Below are 26,339 nucleotides of genomic sequence, written 5' to 3'. Positions count from 1 at the left end.
CCCCTCCCATCCCCGTGTGTGAGGAAGAGCTCGGGACTTTGCCCTTGCCCCTACCCGCGCTCCTGGCCGTGGCCTTGCTTTTTCTCCTGCCCCTTACAGGCCCCGCCTCCTCCACAGGGAGTCTCACGGATCGGCGATAGCCCCACATCCTCAAAGAAAGTCTCGATGCCGGCGTGCTGAGTCTCCGGAGCAGAAGAAGGGGAGTCATCGGCCAACAAATCTATATATGGCGATGAGCGAGATTCCCAGGCGTCCTCGGGCTCTGTGCTTGCATCGACCCACTCACCGACATATTTGGCGGCGTACCGCCCATCCCCCTTGCCCCCGGGCACCATCCCTCCCACCCCGCCATATTTGGCGGCACATCCCACTCCATCCCCGCTTGCCCCCGGCATAGTCACACCATCCCCGCCATATTTGGCGGCATACAACCATCCCGCCGGTCCCACCCATCCCCAGACATATTTGCTTAGGCATACCCATTGCCCAGGCATCATCGACCCGTTTGACTCGTCAAGTGTACATATTGTAGAACATTTGGGGAGTCATCGTCGGCATACCGCCCATCCCCGCCATCTGGGGATTCATCCCCGTTTGGGGATTCATTCCCGCAAAATTTCCCTCCGCGCCGATGGGAATCGAGGGTGTGTTCCCTCCGCTCGTGGTGGGGGAGTTTCTGTTGTACTCCATTGTAGTAGAAATGAAATGTGTAGAGAGAGAGAAACTTGTTAACACAAGTGGGGTGAGTGAAATGAATTTGGGGAAGCCCTATTTATAGAGTTTATTATTTATTAATTAAAAAAATATATATAAAAATATAAAATGTCGGACGTCCGAGTGGGACGGGCGACCTTCGCCGCAGTGGCGCCCGTCCCACTCGCCCGTCGACGGGAGGGGCGAGCCCGTCGCAGGGGCACTCGGGACGGGCGTGGGCGCCCTTCCCACCCACTATGGCGCCCGTCGGGTCGCCCGTCCCCGACGGGCGAACGGAAAGGGCGCCGTAGGAGACACCCTTATCTCTCCTTGCCCAACTCAAGAAAATACATAAAAATACTAACATTTCAGAAAAGATTTCATTTATGTGAAATTGATTAAATTGTTAAAATACAGAGAGGACACAATCATTATTCCGCCTCCTCATTCGGGCTCCAAGGAATCGAATTACAGACGCCCGGTTCCAGAGCTCCGAATCAATAATTTGATTTCCCGGTAACTTTTTATGGTTTGTCATATTTCAATTTTTCGTTTGTGCTTCTTGTTTATTTTCTTGAAAAAGATATTGGTTGAATTTTCTTGAATAAGTTTATCTTCTAATTCGTGAAGAACCTAAATTTTCGTTGACAATGTTAGTTGTTTGGATAATTTAAGTTCCCAGCCAGGACTTGAATTGGGCTTCAATTAAAGCTGTTCTTTCTAATTTTGGTGTTCAAGTCATATATGTGGGGCTTGCAGGTTTAGTTTGTGTCTTTAATTTAGTATATTTTGCTGAACCTCTGTTTTTTAGCCATGGATCAGCATCCCAATTATGAATCGATGGTTGCTCGTGTTCAACAGTTGGAGAGAGGTATGCTATCGTATATCTTGTGTCAAGATTTCTGTTTCTTTTTTAGAATGATACTACATTCTTAGTTAAATTGTTGGGACTGATTGTGAGAAACAATGGAAATTATTAGCTGCAGCCTGCAATAGAAGCTTCAGTTTTTCTGGAAACCACTCATGAGATTCTCAAACCTTTGTCAATCTTCGTATTTTGTTGGAGTCCGATTAATATTGAGAACTCCACAAAGTTAATTTTTCTTGTAAGGGTGTGAAAAATATAGTAGTATGTCGGTGTGATTGAACTGAAGATACTTCATTTAGTCTAATGTTTGAACCTGGCTATTCTAGTTTACAAGGTGACCTCTTGTGGGTGATTGGAGGATTTTTTTCTTATGACTTTGATGTTGAGAGTCTATTGGTTGACTACGATGACTAAATATATTCTGGTACCTTGGACTTAATTTTGCTCATCGGTGTTATGTTGATCCCTTCTGCAGAACGTAATGAATTGCAGAAAGATATTGAACAGTTGTGTATGCAACAAGCTGGACCTGCCTATATTGGAGTGGCAACACGTTTACATTTTCAGAGGTAGAACTATTTTACCAATTACAGTGAACTGCTTACAATTAATGCCACATATATACGAGGATAATGGATCATTATGTTCTTCTCTCAACAATAATGACGGCATTCTTTATTTTTCTCAAATTAGGACAGCTGGGTTGGAGCAGGAGATCGAGAACTTGAAAAAACAGTTGGCTACTTGCATAAGACAAAATCAAAATCTTCAAGAGGAGCTATCCGAAGCTTATCGCATTAAAGTGAGATCTTCTGTTTTGATTGATTAGTTCCACTTGTGTGGATTTCTGTCATTCTTTCTAAGTACATCTTGTCTTGCATGTAACTTTTTTTAGAGCCAAATAGCCGATCTACATAAGGCTGAAGTGTCAAAGGTACATATCTCTCTCCATCATGGCATAAGTAGCACTGATTCATCTAAACACACGTTTCCAGTATACCCTACCTTTTGATGTTCAACTTCTGAAAATATTCTCTCCAAAAGTACCTGTTTTTTCTTTTATAAGTTGATAATTGATATCATCGCCATATTCTGGTTAAAAAAATTAAAAAAGGTTAAAGATATTAGTGAAAAGTTCATGCTCAAGACTCATGTATTATTGTTTACTTTCTGTACCAGAATGTCGAAGCTGAGAATCAGCTTAGGTTTTTTCAAGATTGTGTAGCTGCTGCTTTTGCTGAGCGAGATAATGCAATAATGGAGGTTAATTTTTCTTCTCCTGTGGTCCTTCCTCTACCCTTCCTTAGCTTTGATGATAGCTTAGACCTTAGGCTGTAAGGTTTACGATAGGTGCCTTTGTTGGCAAAGCATAGTGGGTCTTTTGGTGGTTCCAGTTTAAGCCAACTTCTTTTGGACAGGCTGAAAAGGCTAAAGAGAGAGAGGAGCTACTGCCGCAGGAGCTGACAAATTTTCAGAGAAGGTCTTGTGTATAATATTCTGTATACGTTTTCCCTGGTTACTAAAACCATGTTTTAAAGCTCAAGATGAACTTTTGTTTTTATTTTGTGATGTTTTGTTGGGATAATGGTTGATATGGACTTATGGAGAGGGTGCATGAAAAATTGAGTGGATTCTGCATCTATGTTCTGTTTAAGGCTGTTTATCCGGATTGTAGCTTAGTTTAAAATATGTTAATAGAGCAAATGCTATTCACAAATTTTTTGATTATAGTAGTTAATAGTTGTTAAAGTGGCGCCTGTGGCAAAAGGTTCCCGTAGTACGACCTGTTGTTGCTTAGAATGTCAAAGGTGGGTGCTATTCTACAGTCACACACCTGGGTTCACTTTGGGCCTCAGGTGGAGCACTCTAAAGGAACGCCTTTGAGACCGAAATTACAGTGCTAACTGAAGTTCTATATGAGAGTAAAGGGACTTTTTTACTTTTTGTAGCACTGAGTATCAAATGATAGTCTTGTCTTCCATGAAGTGACATAGGCCATGTAGGAGGTTCTGGTTTCAAAAAATTTTGTTACCAATTTATTCATATGAAGTGCAGGAATTAGAAAAAATACTGTTAGCTCTTCTTGCACGGAATATGGCATGCTAAAGTACAAGTTGGTTAAACCACTGCTTAGGATAAGGACTTATATGTGATCTTTAATGTTGGATTTGCATTCTGTTTTCTGCCTTTTATTTCATCGCCCAACTATGACTAAATCTGTATATGTATTACCAAATTACCAAATGTATGAAAAAACATTCGTGAATTTTGGCTGATATGTGTATGATATCTTCTTTTTTGTTCATCTCGCATATGACTTCCCTTGGCTGCAAATGAAAAAAGAGTCCTGTATAGGGTACACATATTAAAATATACTTTCTATTGCCTACAGGGTTGAAGAGCTGACTGCTGAACTTCTTGAAGAAAAGGAACAAGCAGCAAATATCCGTATTGATTTAGAAAAGCACGAAAGGCAGAATGAGATGTTCAGACAGGTGGTTGCCTAGATTCTTATGATCCACCTGGAACTTGAAACAAAACTAACCTCTACTACATTACCTTGATTATTCCTACAATGTAGCATGTAATCTGAGCATTGTGGTCCTGCCACTTACAAAATGATCCCTTTATGAAAACTGAGAATCATGTCTTCAACTTTAGACAATCAGTTTTGCTCAAATCCTGCCATTCATAAATTCTGCTTTTTAAGGATTTACTTTCTTCATAATAGGTGATTGATAAATTCTATAGCATCAGACAAGATTCCCTTAATGATTCCACTGATGGAAGTTGGGAAGAGAAATGTCTTTCTCTTCTGAATGATTCAGAGGATACATGGAGGTTCCAAAATGATGAGGATGCTTCAACCTCCAATTACATTGTAAGTCCTACTAAGTAATAAATGATAATTGCCCTTAGCTTATTTGAATTTCAGTTGATTCGTTTAGCTGTTCCTATGTTTCCTGATATCCTAAGTGAATGCGAGTTATTATTTTTGTGGTGTTATTTAAGTTATATTTGTAGTGTTTGGGTCATATTGCTACTCCCACTTCATTCTAGAACTTGTATGCCATTGTCTACATTTTGATGTCAATTGCCTGCATCTAATTGGGACTCATCTCAGAGCCAATCATTAGGTTATGAGCTTACCTAATACAGGTGTGTGGCATAAGCTATTCAACATATGAATGTTGCGGCGATCTTCGCTATATGCCTAGTTATTCAGGATGTTGTAGGAGAAGATGGTTCGGGTAGTGAGATTTGGAAAGGAATTGGTGCTTGTATGTATATGTGTCATTGTATTGTTTGGAAAAAAAAGAAATTGATATATGTAGGGAAGTTTCTTACTGTTTTTCTTAAATTGAAATAGTGATCGATGATTCAATCAGTGCTTGGGTATATATTAATGGCAGTTGATCAGCAGAAGAATCGTGCATGATGTATGGTTGTTAGTATTGCCTAAGAGCTAGAAGGAATTCAAAATATAAACATACCTATTTTATGACTTGCTTTTTGAGGTTTATTGATTAAATTACCTTCAGGCAGAACTCTCTCGAAGCCGAGATTGAAACTCTGAGGAGACGTCTGATAATTTACAAAACAAGCTTGAGTGGTGAGCTTCTGATTTCTTCACTCTTTTAATGCATGGCATGCATGGCATCTGCTGTTCTCACATTGTTGATAGCTGTTACATTATTATGTATTGATGATTAGGGACTGGAAATTGAAACCCACTTGAAGAAGAAAGTCCGTGATTTGGAGAGGAAGAAAGTAAGACATTTTGATCTCTAGTAAAAGACGTACAATTTCCAGTTGTAATTGCTTGCTACTTATTTAAAAACTGCGTAAACTGCAGATCCATTCAAAAGAGAAGAATAAAAAGTGGATTTCGGCATTATCTCATCACCATTCTCAGTTCAGAAACGGTATCAAAAGCTTACTTGATGAGGGATATTTGGAGCTAAAATCAATTAGCGATCTGGTAGTTGAGAAGATCAAGCAACTTGAAACGAGCAGAGAATGCGATTTGAGATCTTCTCAGCTACAAGAGAGAATTTGACGTGAGTGAATGCAGGGATGTCCATGTTAGTGCCGATTCTAGTCCAGTTGCAATCACTGAGGCATGTTCTTGTTATTCCCTATTATATCTACATATGTCTTTACACCTTTTAGTAGTTTTTTTTCTCAATACAGTTTATATCGTCTTGTATCGAAGATCAGCTCAACATTTTGTCAAGAAAGTGTAGCTGAATACTTGGTGTTTTGGTATAATTGTATATGCATAACAACAGTTTTCCCTCACACTGCAGAAAAGTCATCCGGGCTTGCCAATTCCAAGTGCTTGTGAAACTGGCGATGCATCTGAAGCCCTTGCTTTGGCATTGCACGATAAGGTTTTCTAAAACACTCCTTCCCTGGTTTTAGCACTGTAACATCAACCTTATGTTGTTTCTATGATTTTCAGGTGTCAGCATTATTACTTATGTCGCAGCAAGAAGAAAGACATCTATTAGAGAGGGATGTAAATGCAGCTTTGCAAAAAAATCGAGGAACTGCAGAGAAACTTAATGCAGGTGATTTTGAATGTTTACTTTTAGCATCTCTATTGCTCCCAGTTTCTTATTCAGATAGTCAATATAATGATTCTTTACCCTTCAGAAATAGGGCATTGCTGCATTTCATTATGAAACCTATATTCTCTCTGGCCATGCATTTCATGGTTTATACATATCTGATGCTCTACTTCATAATCTTTTGTTGGTCTAGGTTACGAATGAAAAGGTGAAAGCTCTTATGGAGTTAGCACAGCTGAAGCAAGAATTATATAATCTACAACCGTATGTTCACTCATTTTATGATGAGCTTTGCTATAATGTTTCTTCTTATTCATTGCTGTTGTGATGACATATACATTTCTATTGCAACTGTTAATTTTGGTCGTCACAATAATGATTTGATCATGGGCTGAACTGCTCTTCCCCTTTGCTCATTGGTTTAACATCTACTGTTGTGTGCTTGTTCGAAATTTTATTTTGCTGCCGTAATGTATCATAGCATCATAATAACGTAAGGTACAACGACTGCAGAAAGATCAGTCAGGACAAAGTACAAGGAATCAATCCGGTGGAGACTGCAGAACGAAGAATGGTATCGGAGAAAGACGGGAAATTGAAAAGTCTGCTAAAGAAAACTTACTTAACACGTTGGGTCGGAGGCTCCGATGGAAGTGATATATTGGCACATCTACATAACGAAAAACCACATCAAGTGGATTTCGTAAGGTTAGAGTGGATATTAGAAAGTGATGGTTACCACCAGCTTGGTGGTTGTGGTATTTCCATGAATAACATCTTAAACAGATGCTCGTAGACTATATTAAACATATAACATTCTTCCGTATCCTCCATTACTGCTATGAATCATAAGTTACCAACAAAATTTGTGTCACTATTTTTACAGGATGAAGATTGAAAATGCCACTCTTAAGGAGAGCCTGGACAGTATGGAGCATCTACTTTCTTCTGTTCGAAGACTCCGTATTTCCTATTGAAGGTGACTGTTTCTGCTCCAGTTAGCGCTCTATACTGACTAGAAAGTCAACAACTGAGAGTTTCTTCATATTTATTACAGGGTGAAAGAGTCGGATGCAGGGAAAGATGAAGACATGAGGTGTTCCGAAGATTTGGAACAAGTTATTGCAGAAGCAAACCTTCTGAAGACAGCCCTTGGCAGCTCTCTCTCCCGTTAGTTGGCTGGCTGAAACGGAACGATCATTGGATGAAATAAGTGGGGCCGCTCGGGAGTCTGGGCAAGAGAAAGTGGATCTTGTTTCTGCAGCTGGATTTGAGATGGTGGAGCTCTTGATATTTGCTGCTCAGAACCTCAAGGAGTGTTGTGGTAAGTGAAGTAAAGAAATTTCAACATGTGTTATACTTATAGCTGAAGCAGAATTTTGTATACTAGTTAAAACAAAGCAGTGTGAAAATAGTACTCCATGTAAGTTTGTATTTACTTGCTCTGTACACAAGTTGTAAATTCCAGAGCCCTCATTTACATGGATTTAAAATGGCACTTCCCTCTTTTCAAAATATATTCTGTCAATACACTTAAGTAAAATGATTTGTTTCCATTACTTAAAGCTAATATGTCCTCATGAATAATGTAATGTCTTCCATCATACATTAACATGGGGAATCATTTTCTATATAGAGGGCGTTTCTCAATAAAACATACTACCTCCGTCTCATAGAAATAGCCCATTTTGGGTTGACACAAGTTTTAATAAAATGAGAAAGTATCATTTGAATTATAATTCATATATTTTAAAAAGAATTAGAATTAGATAACTTTGGTTAGATTCTAGTCGATCTCACAACTTTCAAACACCGTGAACTAAAGCATGAATACGATTGGTTTTACTATCTCACTTTGAAAACATTCTCTTTCATAGAAATAGATACTTCGAGATAACATGGATTTTAATGTTAATCGATAAAGACAGAAAGTTAAAAGATAATTAAAGTATGGTTAATAGAAAATGGGTTCCACTTCAAGAGAGATAAAATATTTTATAAAATTAGAAAGTGTATTATATAGTCTTATGACGATTTAAAAGCGAAAAGATGCATTTTCTTACTGAAAGATCATGGAGATATTGGAAGTTTGGAACTGAATTGATATTTAAACAAACAAAAACAAAATATGAAAATTTTGTTTGTTCAGTTTGAATATTTAGTTTTAAAATTGTGTGGTATATATTTGCCTTTGGGTCCCTCGTATATTTTTTAATTTTGGCGCCTGTTCGATTTGTAATGAGAACCCTGTATTTCTCGCTTTATACAATTCAGTGAATTAAATTATTGAGTTTTTCAACTCTGTCTTTCACTCCTCAAATCCTCAATTGCTTCACCAAAACAATGGAAGAAATTCAAAATGATGAAAAATCAAATTCAGGGAATGATTCCGCTCGACCATGGCAATCCTACAATACTGTTTATACCAACGCTAAAGCAGGTTTCATCTCTCTTGATTTCAAATTTCAATATTACTCCTATTCAATCTCCCCAATATAATATTACTGGACTTATGCTCGTCATCTCTTCCGTTGATGATTTTATTTGGTTCATTTAGGCGATTCAGTTCATGGGGTCTTAATTTTATTTTTCTAGGGATGGAAGGGGTGGACAAGGAGAAAGTGCAGAGGGTGGTTTATGAGATGAGCAAGGGATCCAAGTATTTTGAACACGAGGAAAAGAAAGAAGCTTACATGAAGCACAAAATCGAGAGCTTTCGGGCGCAGCTTGCTAAGCTTACTGACTCAGATTTATCACACCATCGGAAGGTATGAATTAGTCACAGGTGGAAAAATGATGAAGAGTTGAAATGAGCAGTTATAATGTGTGGGAGTTTCTTATTATTATGCCTGTCTCAAAAGTTATAGACTTCACTCGTGAGAAGTTCGATTATATGAATAGGCTCATTGTGGGGGAATTTGCACAAGTGAAGCCTTTTTCGGGTAGTCTATCCTACTGAGGCCACGTATATTATGAACTCTAATGGGAATTTAAACATCTTTTGCAGATTGCTGATAGAAAAATTGCAGGATTGGAAGCCACCCGTGATCTGTCAAGGATTTGGTTACATGTAGATATGGATGCTTTTTATGCAGCCGTTGAAACACTGAGCAATCCTTCTTAAAAGGCAAGCCAATGGCTGTTGGTAGCATGTCTATGCTATCCACAGCTAATTATGAGGTTGGTGCATCTGAATGAGGGTTAAATAGATCATGAAGGTTCTTGGTTGATCTTGTAATACAGTTTGTCGGCTACATGATGAGGCACAACTGTCTTTTGTAGGCAGGAAATTTGGGGTTAGAGCTGCAATGCCTGGATTTATTGCACGTAAACTGTGTCCTGAACTAATTTTGTTCCAACAGACTTCAAGAAGTATAATCATTTTAGCGGTTTAACTAGGAAAGGTTATAAATGTTGCACTTTCCTCTGGGTTGTCTTTGATATGGATATTTACACTTTTTACTGAATTCCTCTATGCACTTGTTTGCATTTAGTTTTCGAGAGGTATGATCCCAACTTTCTAGCTGCAATTTTGGGATGAGGCTTACCTAGATATAACAAATTTCTGCAATGAAAAGGAATGACTGGTGGACAAGTATGTCATGATGATATCTATTCCGTTAAACATTGTTTGTTATTATTTCAATTCTGGTTCCTATTTTTTCTACTTTCATTTTCATAAATTCCTTATCATTAATTTCTAAAGGTGGCTGAAGAGCTCAGAGAAAGTGTTCACAAGGAGACTGGGCTCACATGTAGTGCTGGGGTGGCACCAAATCGCTTGCTCGCAAGGTGCTTAGTGACAACATCAGACTTATGTTTACTTGGTTGCTTAATTAAATGTCACCACTGTGTAATGCATAACTCAAACTTTTGCCTGGGTTATCCGGAACTGGTGAAATTGTTGTTCTAATATGTAGTATGATAGGCTCATGATTTATGAATTCTATTAGATGTAGTGTCTTTCATAACAAGCTCACTGTTTTTGTGAAAACTATTCTGAGTGACTTGTTATTTCACCTTGACTAATGTAGTCTTTTGACATCTTCTATACCAGTCCAGGAGTAAGACTATAAAACCAATCTGCCATTCTTTTGGAGTTATATATTAGATATTAAAAACTTATAACATATAGTATTAGTATATATTATCTCCTGGTGAATCAAATCCGAAGTTAGGATCCTAGCAAAACTAACTTGTGGAGCCTATGTAATAGTGAGGCTTTTATCTAATGCTACTTGGGAAGAAAGTGGAATCTGCTGAATTCTATATCTGTTCTCTAGAAATCACGAGTAAAGCTTTTGAGCAAATATGACAATGGCTTTATTTGACTAACTTTGATACTCTACCCATCATTGACAAGTGCTTATACATGTCTTACTATGTATCACAATTAATTAGGTCTTCACATATTAGCATACTGCCATACTCTAGTATGTAATTTTAAATTTGAGGAAAATGAGAGGGGCAAAATTATGCATGTGGAAAATTTGAGGAATTGAGAGGGGCATTTATAAAGAAATATGAATAAATTTGCAAATTTATTAAACAAAATATAGTACCAGTAAAAGCTTGAGAGGGGGCAAATGCCCCACCTGAAGACCATGTGGCTGCGCCACTAGTACTATTGGTTAATGTCTTTATTTGCCTACGTTTACACAGGTTTGTTCAGATATCAATAAGCCAAATGGTCAGTTTGTTTTGCCAAATGAGCGTGTTGCTGTTGTAACATTTATATCATCATTACCTATAAGGAAGGTACCTCTCTATCTCTTTGTGATAATATTATTGAAAGTTGAGACTTATGTATCCTCATTCCAAGTGTCCATTTGTAGATTGGGGGCATTGGTAAGGTTACTGAAAATATTTTGAAAGGAGTTCTTGGAATTACAACATGTGAGGAAATGCTGCAGAAAAGTAGTTTCATCTGTGCATTATTTTCTCACGCATCTGCAGGTTTGTACTCTCTTTCTTGTAACTCTCTGGGTTTGTGTGAGAATCCCATTGGTATTGGTTATCCTCCCGAGTTTGGTCTGGAGGATTTTGAGATGCTCTTTCAACTAGTTAAGCTGATCATTCTGAGATGTATATCACATAGTTCTTCATAATCTGCTGTATTATTTCAGTATTTCTACAATACCATTCCTATTAGATTAGAAATTATTTGCTTCCTTTGCAGATTTCTTTTTATCTGTCAGTTTGGGAATTGGGAGGACAGATACACCTCAAGCGTCCCAGAGGAAAAGTATGAGTACCGAAAGAACTTTCTCGCCTACAGGAGACAAGGCATCAATATTCCAGAAATTAGGTGAAAAAAGCTCACTCAACTTTTCCCATCATGTATCCCTAATCATATAGGTCTCTGTATGTGCAATGTATTCTCTTTTCTAATGTTAATATGCAAAATTAAGATCGACCTTATGTGTTCTCTTCTCTAATGTTAATATGAAAAGTTGAGATTGACCTTCTGCTTGTTGCACAGTCTTCAGTCACATTCTCAACTGATCAAGGAAAAATTCTTTCTGCAGTTGATCTTTCAGAAAATCTTTCTTCTGACTTGAAGAAAGAAGGCATCCGTGGAAGAACATTGACATTAAAGTTGAAAACATCAAGTTTTGAGGTATGATTTGATGCACTGTTGTAATTCTTGATAGATGAGCCACATCTGTAGAGATTGTGCTCTATATGTATATATGTTTCCTGTGAGTTCATTTGTACTCTCTCTGGCAATCAAGTTACCGAATGAGGCCTGATGAAATACTGTTGCATTTTTTCTTATCTATAATATGGATACTCCAGGTTCGAACTCGGGCAGTGACTCTTTCATATAATACTTGCTCAAGTGAGGATATTTTGAAACAAGCGAAAAACTGCTCAAGGCTGAACTTCCGGTGTCACTCAGACTAATGGGTAGGATCATTTGGTATTATAATATTGTGATCTTTTAAGAAATTTTTCGTAGGGACCAATACTAATCTTTTATACGTATTGCAACATTTTTATCAGTTATCTACTTCATACATTGATCTTGGCTATTCATCCATATTCTGCATTAGACTGGATGTCAAACTTCGGTGAAGGCAGAGAAGGTGTTGCAGCTGATCCTAAACAAAAGACACTTTCTAACTTTCTGGGGGCAGATGATGCTTCGCGACGAGGGCTGGGAGCTCAAGTGCAGTTAGAGTCCACTATCTGTGATGATGCTCTAGCCATCATCGACACAGAGTCCAGTTTATGTGGTGATATACACGAGCCATCTGAATCAATTGATTTTGCAGATACCTACCAGATACATGATTCTGAACACACGGGCACAAGGCATTTTCACAGTGAATCCGAAACTCGAGAAGCTTTTAATCTCCAGATTGACAATTTGAATGAAAAGGTGTGTATTTAAAGTCATGGTATTCTAATTCAGACCGTCTTTGTTTATTAAAACACTGACCAGACTTTTCTTGAACATTTTTGTGATAGGTTTGTCATCACGACACAGTTGGAGCTGCGGCAGATCTCCTTCCAACAGGAACTGGTCGGTTAGTAGAAAGAGATTCTTCGTCTGGGTTGTGCGAGGAAAGCAGTTTTGATCAACATAAGAGAGACTGCAGCAATGGCGAGGCAGGGTCTTCACTAAATCCCAGAGATACCATATGTTGGTTGAATGACTACCAATGCTCAGTATGTGGAGCCGAACTTCCTCCCAGCTTTATCGAGGAAAGGCAAGAGCATTTTGATTTCCATCTTGCCGAGCGGCTGCAAGATGAGGAGTCAATCAACAGAAACAGACTTGTCAAGCCTCCTAACCTAAGGTGATTGATTCATCTGTATTCATTCAGCTTTATCATCACAAGTTTCATATTACACAATTTCCAAACTTGAAACGCTGAATACTTGTGCCAGATTCGCCGAGAAGGGCGATATGAGCAATCGAAAGAAAAAGAAGCAGAAAAGATCTTCTCCTTCTGAGGGTAAGCACATTCCAATCGATGCGTTCTTTGCCAAGACGAGCCAAAACTTCTGATATTGTATAGTAGAAAATCAATTTTGTTCATCATAGATCCTATGTATATTTTCCCAAAACTTGCATTGTGTCTATAATTCATCATAATAAATTATTTCATAAAAAAATCATAGTAATTTATTAAAACGAAATCCGAACAAAAATGTCCAACCCCACTATTTGTATGCCATGTGTATGCATATACAAGTAAAAGGTTATAAAATTTAATAATGGCGTAATAATGAATTAGAAAAAGGAAGAATTCAACCAAGTGCAACAACAATTTAATTAAAATTTAATTGCCATTTTTCGTTTTGCATTTTGTGAGAAATAGAATTAACACAAAATAACAATATATTATTGTAGGAAATAGGAATGATAAGTTTCAATTTATACTAGTATTGGTTAACAATTATAAGTACAAGTGCAAAAGGTAGATCTCCTGAAATCAGTGCCACAAAATGCAGCAACAAAATTGGATCCACCAAGACCACTTTTCTTGCACACATTTACACATGAATTTGGATCATTTAAATTACAAGGAGCGGTCAAATCAAACGAACAAATTTTTCCCCCACGAGCCAAACAACCTGCGGTCAACAAATTAATTTAATTAAATTTAATTTTAACTATGTATTTTGGTGTCATGAAAATAATTAATCACTCATAGGATGCAAATCATTCGAAAATAAAGTGTAATCATATTAGAAGGGAAAACATAGGGATTATCATATTCTGAAAAATAATTCTCCACTAAAAGTCGTCATAATATTATATGAAATTAACTGAATTTGCTATGGATGGAATAAGTGGGTGCAATATAAGCTTTGTAATGAAACATGAATAAATGAAACATGAATAAAATATAAGTTTCACTTATCGAATAATACAAATACAAAGAAATATTTACTGTAAGACTCAATAATATAATAAAATGAGACTTCTAATGCGAGATCAAGAGAGCACAAGAAAATAAATTTGATTCTTAGTAGGCAAAAAGATGTGTATTACATGAATGCACGGTACATCAACCTCGGTTAGGATTCACCAATTTTCAATATATAATTTACTATATAATTAAAATGTAAGTAATAAAATTGAATATGTATAAACTTGGATTAGGATACACCAATATATATATTCTTCCAAAAGTAATTAATAATAAACTTGTACCTATAATAAGAGTGAAGCAAATGATAAGTGCGAAGAAAGATGCCTCGAGCCTTGCCATTTTGTATGTTGTAATCAATCTCAGTCAAGTATTTTGGTTTCATGTGTGTGGTGTGTATATATAGTAGTGACCATTAATTGATTATTATCATATAAAATAGTTTCTTGGCATGCATAAGATCATTTATTTAAATTATTCCTATATCCAGAAATACCACACCATGAATTCATGGTTATAATTGATGAAAATCCATAAATTCCATGATTCTACCCAAAAATTAATTGATGATTGAAAATAATTTCAATTTTAGTGGGTGCGATCATATCATAACTAATATTTATGTGATAACCTAATAATCCTATCATTTTATGGGTCAAAAGTATCATTTTTACTAAAAATAATATTTATACGCGATAAAATGATATTTTTTCAGATGCATAAAATGATATTATTCCATAAAGTAATATTTTTCGCTATAAAATAAGAGTTATTAGGTTATCATCATAAATATGGGTTATAATGATCACGTCCCTTTGCTTTCATGTGTTTCATGTGTATATATATAATAATGACCTTTAATTGATTATAAACATATAAAACAATTTCTTGCCATGCATTAAGATCATTTATTTAAATTATTCCTATATCTTCTATAAATATTCCACATGCCACAATCATGGATTCTTGGTTATAACTCACAGATTTCGATGAATTTCATGATTCTATATTAAATTGATGATAAGAGCACTGGTCTATGATATCTATATAATAATTTCAGTTTTGTCATAATATTATTGTAGAATAATTATAAGTATGTTATTTTTTAATATCAATATATTGTTCGTACAATAATTTTTTTCAATCCAAATATCTTGTTGGATCAGCTTAACATTATCACATACTACGATAAAAATATATGAATTATATCCTAAAATTAATTGTGATGAAGAAATGCACTAGTTCAGCTTTTCTTACTTCGATTTGAGATAGTTATATATTAATCTAGTATCTTTTGGTTTTAATTGGCTACAATATCTTATAAAATTCATTTTATAACTTTACTTTAAATTCAGTTTTTTTTATTTTTTTATCTAATGAGTCTTTTGTACGTTCATAACTTTTAGTCTACTAATCTCAATTTTATTTATCTTAATAAATGTAATCTAGCTAGATTTGTAGATCGTTAAAAACTTATACTACGAACACGCGCGCCAATGATATTGTAACTATTACATTCGTAATTTAATTAATTTGAACAAGGCAATGAAACTGTACTCGGTTAATTTCTTAATTATATGTTAAATTATTAATCACATACGAGATAAAGAAATATCTATAATTCGTATTAGTATTCCATTTTGTCACTGTAAAATATTTGTGATCCATATAAATTTAATTTTCCGCACATCATGGAAGGAAATATTGGAAGATGATTTCAATAATACTCTTTTTCCACTCAAAAAGTGAAATATTTTTTTCGTTATTAGATTATGCTAGAAATGTTATTGAAAAAAATTATACTCCATATATCAAGTCAACAAAATCAAAATACTATAGTAGTACTACTAATTAATTTGGCAGGTGGAGAACGTGATTTCCCCTCTCGACGTCCACCGCCACGTAAGCCCTCATATGTGGTCACAGTTAGCTAGCAAAAGAGATAAGATGGAGTATCATTTTATTATTTTTATTTTTAACTAAAATTACAAATGAAGACAACTTTAATGAGATTTTTCTTTCACATTTGTTTATTGATTGGTTCATTGAGGGTATGTTATGGAAGCCTCGACGTATATAAAATTTCATGTTTTAGTTGTTTTGTAGAAAGTGTGATTCAAATCATTCAATGGTATATAATTTGACACATTTACTTATAATCGATAATATTAATAATTAATTAGCACTGTATTATTTTTGTTATCATTATTACTAGATTTTTTTCCCAATTATCCTATCATTCTAACGAGATATGAATTAATCAAAAGTTGAATCATCATATCAAGAACAAATAATAGGAGTAGTATTCTATAGTACTAATAAACTCAAATAAATAATTAATGAATTAGTCTATACAATTAATAAAGGTTTAATGTATAGTATTAATGGTGTGAATGTGAACTAACGAATTTTACTCATTAACTAATATTGTTCGATAGAAGGGTGCAGCACACCAACAATATTTTATACTAAAATTTTTTTCACAAAATTTGAAAGAGAATGATAAACAATAAAATTTTTGTACCATAAAAATAAGATTATATTAGTTATTTTAATGTGTTAATTAAATATTAAAATAATAAATATAGTTATTAATAAATTAAAAAAAATTTTATTAGTCTTTGCCTCTTTTTTAATTTTTAATCTTTATTTAAATTATTTTTATTTTTTTCAAATTTGAATTAAAGTATGCATTAATTACATTTTATTTTAAATTTTTTTTAAAATTATACAAAAAGCCCATAATATTACCCTTCAAAAAGATGTAGCTATATTTTTTAAGAAATGATAAAAAATTTTTTTTTTTTTTCAAATAAATCAATTTTTGATTGTATAAAATTTGATTGCATATACTTTTTGCCTTGTAAAATTGTTTTAATCTCCAATCTATAATTGATTTTGACTTTTTTCCCAAAAACGGGGAACACGAGTCCCCGGGCCAACGTCAAAACACGTTGAAACAATTAATTATAAACATGTAGATAATATATCAAAACCTCCCGAAAATTTGGGTATAATATGCTTGAACATCATAATTTTTTTTAGGGTTTTAATATTAATTATGTATCATTAAGACATCTTTGGTCCTCAGACCCCTTTTTTTTTTCATCATTATTATCATTGATATTTGAAGAAATAATTAGAGATCAAAAAGTGTATTCTTATTGCTTGATTACAATATGTGCTGGGTTACATCCTTTATACCATAAGTTTTTTACATATGGAAAACAAAACATGGAGATCATATTCTAGTTAGGGATACAATCAATTTGGAATCAATCATTTTAAATTTTTTGTGATTTCTTTCCCCTTTCCTCAATTTAAAGCAACGGTTTCCCCCGATCTTAACTTGCTTAAATTTCTCTAAAAGACTTCCACTCAGGGCGGTTTGAATTTTCCCAACCCCGCTTCACATAGGGAATTAAACAATTTTGGCTTCAAGCTTCTCCTTTGATAAAGTGTCGCGATTCCACATGTTTAGTTCTTCCCGAGGGTTTTCAGAGATACTAACGAATTTTTTGTCACGCCGCCGGTTTTTGTACATAAAGATCGCTCCATCATAAGCCTCTTCAACCACAATATCTCGAGGTCATTTTTGATTCCATAACCTTTGATTTAAAATTTACCACCTTCCTTTTGCTCCTCCAAGTAACAAGTTTTCCCCCCTACCATTGTGAAGTACCGGGTTTTTTGGTCTTTTGGATTTCCCCCCTCGCATGGGAAAACCATTTCTCCAAGTGCCCATGTTTCCCGAACAATACCCCGCCCGCAATGCCCTTCGATCCCGTACAATATTTTGGCTTCCCTGATCCTCCCGTGGTGAGTGCATAAACACTTCTATTCCCACGAAAATGTCGGGTTAATGAGAAGATAAATGGTCCCCCCCGTTTTTGTTTCCCCTTCCGTGAGCTTCCCCTTCGATATCGTACCCATGATTTTGTATCTTTTGTATCTCTTTGGTCCATGCCCATTTCCGAAGATCCGGGATATCTTCCTCTAATTAATAAAATCCCTCTTTTGATCAAAAAACCTCAATTCCCTAAAAATTTTGAGAAGACCAGCCTTCATTTAAAATTTTTTTTAACAAGTTTTTTCCCCGAAATTTCTTCTTCATCACCCCCGTGATGACATTTTCCGACATAGCAATCGGGCATGTGATCTTCCCATTCTTTTTCGGGGAAACAATGTGTGTTTCCGGGTTTTCCTTCGTAGTCATCTTCTTCATCACCTTGGGGAATGGGGCAAACCCAACCCCCGGGGAAGCTTAGTCCATACAAATCCCGGTTTTCACCCTCCGGTTGAAACTCATCTAAAAAAACCCGGGGGGGGCCATATAAATGGGCAGGTAATTCTCCATGCAAAAAGGCAGGTCACGTCGCCGTGAAGTGGTCAATTTTTGTTGGGGCGCCCAGAATAAGACCCTTCCTGTTGATTTTTGCTACCGGGGAAAAAATCTCCCTAGCCCCCGTATGTTTGAGTGTATCCTTCGCGACAAGTGGCCTTTTATCTCTCCGAGCCATCCGGGCTCCGTTTGATGTGAACACCCTCTACATCCTACCACCCCTCGGGCCCTTCCCCCCTTTAAAAATTGTTTTTCATCAATCTTTCATGTCCCTAAAAACGCCTTCCAAATGTTTGTGCTTCATGCTCCTCAAATTGGAATCTCTTCTTCCCCATGAGTGCCGCTTTAAATGCACGTGCCATTTTTCTCAAATTCCTGTACAAAATTTGCAAATCCATATCCCTTTTTTTGCCCAATTTTCGGGGGAATATCGCTTTTGGGGGAATACCCCGGTAATCCGATATGGGAGAACAATTTCCGGTCCCGTAAAAATTTGTCCCTTTTTTCTTCTTTGGGTTAGATCGACTACGATGTTCCCAAATTGGTACGGGGGGGATATCCCTTTAGGTTGACGGGAAGTGGTGAAGATTCGGGGGGAGGGGTGCTCGGCGACGGACCCAATGGTCTGTTGGTTCCTCAAATTTAAGGGGTTTTGGGGTGGCACAAAACCCCTTAACAAAAAAATTAGTTCTAGGATTTTGCTCCCCCGACTACTAAGGGGGTTGGGTAAAAGAACCGATTTCCGGTTGGTTATAGTGGTGATGATTTTTTTCGTATTCGGGGCAAAGCATCGGTAACCTTTTTGGGTTTTCCCCGTATCCCACAAAAACCATTTGGTAGCACAGAAAAATTTGTTCTTTCAGTTTAATGTGGGCATGAGTTTAACCAAAGACTTTAGGGGGCATACTGGGCTTGGTATTTTTCTTGTTGAGAGAGGATATCAAGGGGGTTTTTTTGTTGAGGATTTTGGTGGGGAGTCGGTTTATGAGGTAAATTGAGGTTCCAAACCCCCCCAAAGAAAGGTTGGGGCTGGGTTCAAGAGAGGGCACGAGTGACTTCTAGAATTGCTTTTTCTTTTCCCACCCCCTTTTTTTCTTTAGGCACAAAAGTTTGATGAAAAAGGCCCTTTGTTTTAAAAATTGACATGTCACTATTAACATCCCCCCCATTATGAACGTAGGGTTTTTTGGTGGTTTGGAACCGGGTTTGGACCATGTGAAAGAAAAGGATAAATTTTTCGACCACTTGATTTTGTTTAAGAAATAAACCCAAATCTCCCAGTCTCATCAAAAAATGTAACAAAATATCTAAAACCCTTTCCCCCCAAAAAAGTGGGGGCCCCCCATCGCATGACAAGCTCAAAAATAAATTTCATACGAGTATTCAAAGGTTTGAAAGATTGTTGGGCTTTTGGCCCAAAAAAATGTCTCACAAAAAAGTCTTTAGGAATTGAAAATTTGGAAACAAAAAACGAAAATAACCAGGGGAAAGGGGGTCCTATCCCGTGCTGCCAAAACCTCCTTTCGTGGGTCCCTGGAGCATTGCCGCCATGTTGAGCTACCTCATCCACGTAGTAAAGTCCTTGGTTCGGGGCACGCCCAACGATTTTCCCCCTCCAATATCCCTAAAAAACAACTATTCGGGTGCATCAAGGGGGCAAATTTAAATTTCTTTTTACGGCTTACGAATTAATCTTTGAGATAAGCTTGGCACAAATAAACAATTTGATAAACGAAGACTTGGAGAAATTTCTATAGTTCCAGCCCGCTACTTTAATTAGTTTCCCATTCGCGTTCGAATATAAGTTTTAGTAACCTCACTAAAGTCACTAAAATCCCTTCTTTCGAGTCATAGTATCTATAGCCCCACAATAAAAAATCCACCCTTGTATCTATTCTATTACTATTTTGCACGTTAAATGCAGCGGAAATATTCATCAAAGGTGCAAAACGGTTGGGTGTAAATTTGGACAACTTTTGGGTGCACTTCGGAATTTTTGAAGTTTCGGGCAAATTATCACAATAAGATAAATCATGGGATTCGATTTAAGGCAATGGGGTATATTTTGATATTTAGCATAGTTCGGGTTGGCAATTTAATAAAAAGGAGTTTTTAGGGTTTGATTGAAAATCAAACCCTTTACCGCATGTCATCGCGCCGTCCCCATTCGATCTTCCATCGCACCGGCCCGTTCCACAAAGTTTTCGACCCGGATTCCGCTCCGCCGCCACCATCACCGCCGATTTCGGCCTGGAGAAGGTTGTTTGGCTGGTTTCCTCCTCCATTCACCCCTTCTCTGTTTGATTTGGGGTTTCCGTCGCTGGCCGACATCGACGATTCCGACGGCGGCGAGCTTGCCTTGGGCTCGCGCCTTCGTTTTCATCCCACCACTCCGGCTATCCCACCCGGAAAGCAGGTCTCCCTAGTATGCTTGTTCTTCCCACAGTGGGAGCACCACAATTTACTTTTGTCCGGCCTTCATCCGGTGGTCGGTGTGTGGCTCCGGCAGGTGGCGGTCGTTCGGCCTCCACGGTTGTTCGGTCGATCCCTCGTGCTCCGTATCCATAGCCTATTTCCCCGATGATGCATCGGCGCTTCCCACACCAGTGGAGTCTCCGGTGGTGGAGCGGATGCCGGTGGCATAATCTTTCGTCGAGCCGCCTCCTTCTTCACCCACCCATAGGCTTCTTCGATCGAGGGTATGGTCGTTGCTTAAGGATCTCCCGACGGATGTGGTCGTACTCTTGATTCAATCCAGTGAGAAACTTGATGAGTCGTTCTCACTCGTGCTGCCGATACTGCCGATCCCCTTATCACAACACGTTACGGGTTGCTTTTGAGTTCGATCAATGTTCACCCACAATCCGTGGATTCGACGGTAATACGTCTCAAGATCAAGACTTCCTGTCTCAAATAGATTATTTTATCTTCCAGGTCGTAAATCATATATGGATCCGCCTTGCTTTCGAACGTGATTGCAAGATTATCCCACAAAGCTTTGGATGTTTGGTGGTGAGCGAAATCGGCGATAATATCATTTTCGATGTTATCGACGATCAGAGAAGACTACAGATCGGTTTCTTCCCAATCCCGATATCCTTTTCGCTTGGTTCCGCAGTCGTCTTGGATATGTGAATATCCCTCCTGCTTCCTATCGCAACTTTCATCAAGCGCGACCATAACGGGTAGTTCTCCCGTTTAATTTGAACGCTACGGTAACGTTCTTGTTTGTCCTCAATTTTGAGGATTCTACGCTGGTTTCTCCTCTTGAGTCCGACATTTTGTAGGTGAAAGTTTGGGTTATGTTTCGGTTTAAGGTAAAGGCCGAGAATTGGGTATTACACGGCTATGATGAGAATTCTCTGAGCTAGAATTCTTCCTGCTCTTGATGCCATGAAGAAATAAATAGGGATCGGAAAAGATGTATTATTATTGCTTGATTACAATATGTGCTAGGGTTACACCCTTTATAGCCATGAGATATTTTACATATGGAAAACTAAATCATAGGAGATCCTATTCTAGTTATGGTATACAATCAATTTAGAATGAATCATCTTAATTCTGTGATTTCTTTCCAACATTTGCAACTAATTAATGGAAACGGTGTTTCTTCCCTAGATGTAAAATTTGATGAAGAAACATGTTCATTTTCGACCACAGGAACAGAGTATTTACAAGATAATGTTGTGGATTTTACTCGGTGGTCTGATGACTGATATCAAGAACAAATGGCATCATTACCACGGTTTACATTCTTAATCATGAAATTGTGATATTTCATACTAGAAAGAGCTGTAAAGCATCCGGGGGCTCATATTTGTTTTTAGAGAATAGCAAATTACCATCTGAGTAGAAAGGCGTGATCAGAGAAGCCTCATAAATTTAACTTTTCCAAGCTGGAGTGGAGTTTAGTGTCTTTGACAAAAAAGGATCTGTTCTTCAAATTTATGACAATCTTATTAAAGATGAAGTGCTAAAGTCTCAAATTTGGAATTTTCGTCTCACAACACTCAGGTCAAGGCATATTGATTGGGATAAGTATGGGCAGCTGGTCACCCTTTATTTTTTCATAAGATTACTCACATCTTGCTATTTGTGTGGAGCTACGGATTTTCTCTATATATTTGCAAATCTAATTATTTTTGTGATACCGAACAAAAATTCCATGGCCCGGGAGCCTTATTGAATCTGTTAGAATTGAGAATTAGTAAGAAGCAAATATAGAAGGACTTGCTGACACCTATGGAGTGGAGCGAAGCAAGGTATATTAAAATTAAGCATGTGCATGTCAATGTGCTGTTTTTAGGTTCTCCTGTACAACCTTGGTATACTTGTTTCAGAATATTAGGTAGAGATACTCACTTGGTAATGATGCAGAAGCCATAATGTCCATTTCTTCATCTGTAATTGATGGCCATTTATCTACTATGCACTCTCTGATTATATAAGCAGCTGGAGGTCTATCAAAAGAGTTGCCTCCTGCATTTGACCAACATCTACTGCAAACAAGTGCCCTGGCCTTGAGCTAGCTACATTTTACGAACAATTTCAACACGGCTTTCTGCCTGCAGGCTGTAAGATTCATGCACGCGAATGCTTCACGTAGTTTAATCAGCGTTGCAGAAGCCATATCCTGGAAGGGAGAAAGGAAGGAAAACAAGTTGTAGGCCTCTCTTTGCTGCCAAGAGATGTTAGATAATTGGTGCAATTCACCTTTACACATGTTAGGGGTGTTCGGTATGCAAGATGTATCGGATTAAATTTGTAGGTGTTTGGTTCATGAGACAATCTCACAACTCATGGATAACCATGGGATAATTAGTCTTAGCTAACCCCTATGACTAAAAGAAATAATCTCCAACTCAATCCTAGATTATATCTGTATTACTTTATCTTGGAACCGATCACCACCTTATTGTTATGTATAGATGATTGAGTTTATAACATATAGCAACGATGAATTTCATGTTTGTGTTATGTTAGATGAAAATCATTTTGGGGTGCGAAAATAATTTGTGTTTTTAATTAAGTGGTGGATTTTTTCTATTTCTCTCTTTGAGTTCGAATGAAGTATTTCAATCTTGTGAAAGAATTTGAAGATTGGGAATTAGATTTTGAAGGTCTCATGTAAAATCAACGTCTATATATAGACTAATAAATACTCCATAAACCAGGTAAAGAGGCTAACACAATTAAACAGGCCGAAAAGTTAAAATAGTAGGAGTACTAAATAAGTCTCATAAGTCATAATCAATTTTGAACAAAAAAATGAAAAGCCAAGACTAAAAATATAGCGATATTTTGGGGGGAAAGTGTGGCTTGTTAAGTGTACAAGCGTTTCCATTATTCATCAATCATTTAAAATCCCATATTTTATTTTTTTTGAATTTTTCTTTGAAGCCCCATTTAATGTGAAATCGCATTTTTCTTTTTGGATTAGGATGTGAGTAGGGTTGCAACTTCACGTGCCGTCCGACCCGCTAAAAGTGTGTTGGAGTTTAAAGCAACATAGTGGGGATCAAACTTCACGTGAAATATGGGAATTTTTGTGACCATCTAAAAATGTTTTTGTTCACAGAATAGATGGTATACTTGTATACATTATGTAATGATATGAAAATTTAATACTACTTCATACGCCTCGTTATAAATGACATATTTTTTAGACTAAATCACTCTTTCTACTTAGGTCATCCACTAGACAACACTTATTCATTACCTTTATTATCTTCTAGCGTACATCTGCTTAGTTTGAGGTCATAATACCCGTATCGATGTAAAGGCTTTTTGCAATACTTTATACTCCCTCTCATAAAAGATATCTCACTTTCCTTTTTATTGTCCACTAAAGATTCACATTTTCATTTTTAAAAAGTTCTTCGATCATAATGATATAAATATTATATATTCTCTTTCCACCTAACACACAAAACAAAATTCCAAAAATTTCATGTCGTCCCACAAATGGCATCTTTTGTGGGACTAATGAGTATTTTTTACTCTCTGCCTCAAGGTAGTTGAGACATTTCTTTATGCATTTGGATTTAAGAAATTGAGTTGGTAAAGGTTACAACAGAGTAAAGTAAAAGAGATGAAGATAGAATAAAGTATGAGAAGATAGATTTTTGTTAAAAAGTAAATGACAAACTATCTTGACAATCCAAAAAGAACAACTCAACTACCTTGATAGTAAATATTTAGTTTCAAGTAAACCTTTATGATCGGTTGGACCACTTACCTAATTTTTTCCTGATTAGTTTGGATAACTGGCTGGCCCTAGTTTTAAGCCCAAATATCAATTATTTATCTACTCTGATACCACGATAAATGCATGTGCATTCTAAAATCCCAATTAATGATAAAAACTCATAAAACTTATATAATGATTTCAGTTTTTTCATAAACACTAGTATGAGATTATTATATTTTTATAATATATAATTTCAATTTCCTAACATAGCATCGTTCAAAACGGAGAATTTTCGTAAATGCCCTAAAGAATTTATCCACAGTCACCGACTAATAGTGATGGTGGTGATGTTGTCAAAGAATTTAGGGTTTGGCCATACGAATCTTATCTTCTTTTATTTAATTATTACATGATCTAAGATGGTCAATTCTCACTCGTTAAAATGCATCTATCAAATTTCACAATTTAGATAATCATATGATAATTAATAGGACTATTTTTATTTTTATATTTTTATATTTTTTATATGAAAAATAGAATCAATGTAAAATTTCTAATCACAACATAGAGTTTTTGTCCAATTAGGTATAATAAATCATAGTGATGAGTATGATAATAAATTTTATCCTAGATTAAATTAGACCATGATCGTAAGATGAATATAATCTGGAAGCAATCGTTTAAGTCTAATTGTTTTCCAAAACGGAAGTCGGCCAATGGGACACTCCAATAAAAAAAAAGCCCCACCAACATTTATGATGAATAGATGATTTTGCGTATAGTAACAATGAAATTAAAACTCGGAAAAGTCAAAAGTAAGCAAACATAGTTCACATATCGTGGTCGTGCATTCTTGTGTATACTCCATCTACATGGATAGTGGCGGATTCAGGATCCGAAAACTGAGTAAATATATAGTAGTAGCTTCATTTAAATTGACACGACTATTTTTTTCGTGTTCGAACGAGCTAAAGGCAAACAAAGGCATGATATGTAATTTACCTCCCGATAGAAAAAAATAGTCGCACGAGGGGCGATCGCCCTCCTACCCCCTAGATCCGCCACTATACATGGGTACTTGGTGTTAGTGTAATATCTAATTTTAATTTAATGCTCATACTTGCTGACTAAATCAATATATTATATTAAAAATATAAACATTTATTGTGAGCTTATCAATAAAAATTTGTATTGATATGTTATTACTCCTTACATCCCCCAAATATTTTTTATTTTGATCCAAACATGTTTTAGGAAATATAATAAAAAATGATTAAAAAATTAAATAACGGAAATTCTACTTTTATATATTACTTTATAACAAAATGCTGAAGTATGAATGAAGATAGAATAGAATCCACTAAAAAAAAGAGACATATTTTGGTAAACTGATAAATAAAAAATAGGACAAAGTATTTGATTACACTCCATGATACTTCCTCTATTCTATACATATGCGTATGCTATCTGGGATCGGACGGAGGGGGTATAAAGTTTCCTAAAATAAAAAGGTGTAAACTTTAGGGACTAGATTAATATAGAAATAGCCTAATAAACAATAATTAGAAATTTAATGCAGCTTAATACGTACCCCACCCATGTACACATAATTTATCTCTGATGCACATATAGACAGACGCAGAATTGCAGTGACAAACTCTGTATTGGTGACCAATGAGCATCTCTTTCAAATTATGCTGTTTCTTATCTTATGAATCATAAATATGCCCTCCAATCCACACCACATATATTATTACATAACCTCAATAATATCACAACTTGA

At 36.3% G+C, this 26,339-nt stretch overlaps 1 protein-coding gene and 1 pseudogene across 1 annotated transcript; both read left to right on the top strand.

The window, feature by feature from the left end:
* Nucleotides 1–1,090: 1,090 nt before the first annotated feature.
* On the top strand, nt 1,091–9,259 carry LOC125200293 (golgin subfamily A member 4-like). Its single transcript, XM_048097968.1, is given in 22 exon segments — nt 1,091–1,209; nt 1,505–1,564; nt 2,037–2,130; nt 2,255–2,363; nt 2,457–2,495; nt 2,741–2,824; nt 2,980–3,041; nt 3,954–4,056; nt 4,293–4,442; nt 5,108–5,174; nt 5,310–5,332; nt 5,418–5,612; nt 5,614–5,682; nt 5,872–5,955; nt 6,027–6,100; nt 6,102–6,135; nt 6,329–6,399; nt 6,649–6,843; nt 7,193–7,305; nt 7,400–7,459; nt 8,731–8,903; nt 9,143–9,259. Coding segments are annotated over 21 exon segments (1,974 nt in total). The 5' UTR covers nt 1,091–1,209; nt 1,505–1,506.
* Nucleotides 9,260–9,443: 184 nt separating this feature from the next.
* On the top strand, nt 9,444–13,212 carry LOC125200292 (annotated as a pseudogene).
* Nucleotides 13,213–26,339: the final 13,127 nt, after the last annotated feature.

This window comes from Salvia hispanica, unplaced genomic scaffold, assembly GCF_023119035.1.
Source record: "Salvia hispanica cultivar TCC Black 2014 unplaced genomic scaffold, UniMelb_Shisp_WGS_1.0 HiC_scaffold_892, whole genome shotgun sequence".
In the NCBI taxonomy this organism is placed as follows: Eukaryota; Viridiplantae; Streptophyta; class Magnoliopsida; order Lamiales; family Lamiaceae; genus Salvia; species Salvia hispanica.
Note: the sequence above shows the minus strand (reverse complement) of the source record. Positions and strands in the feature narration are given on the sequence as shown.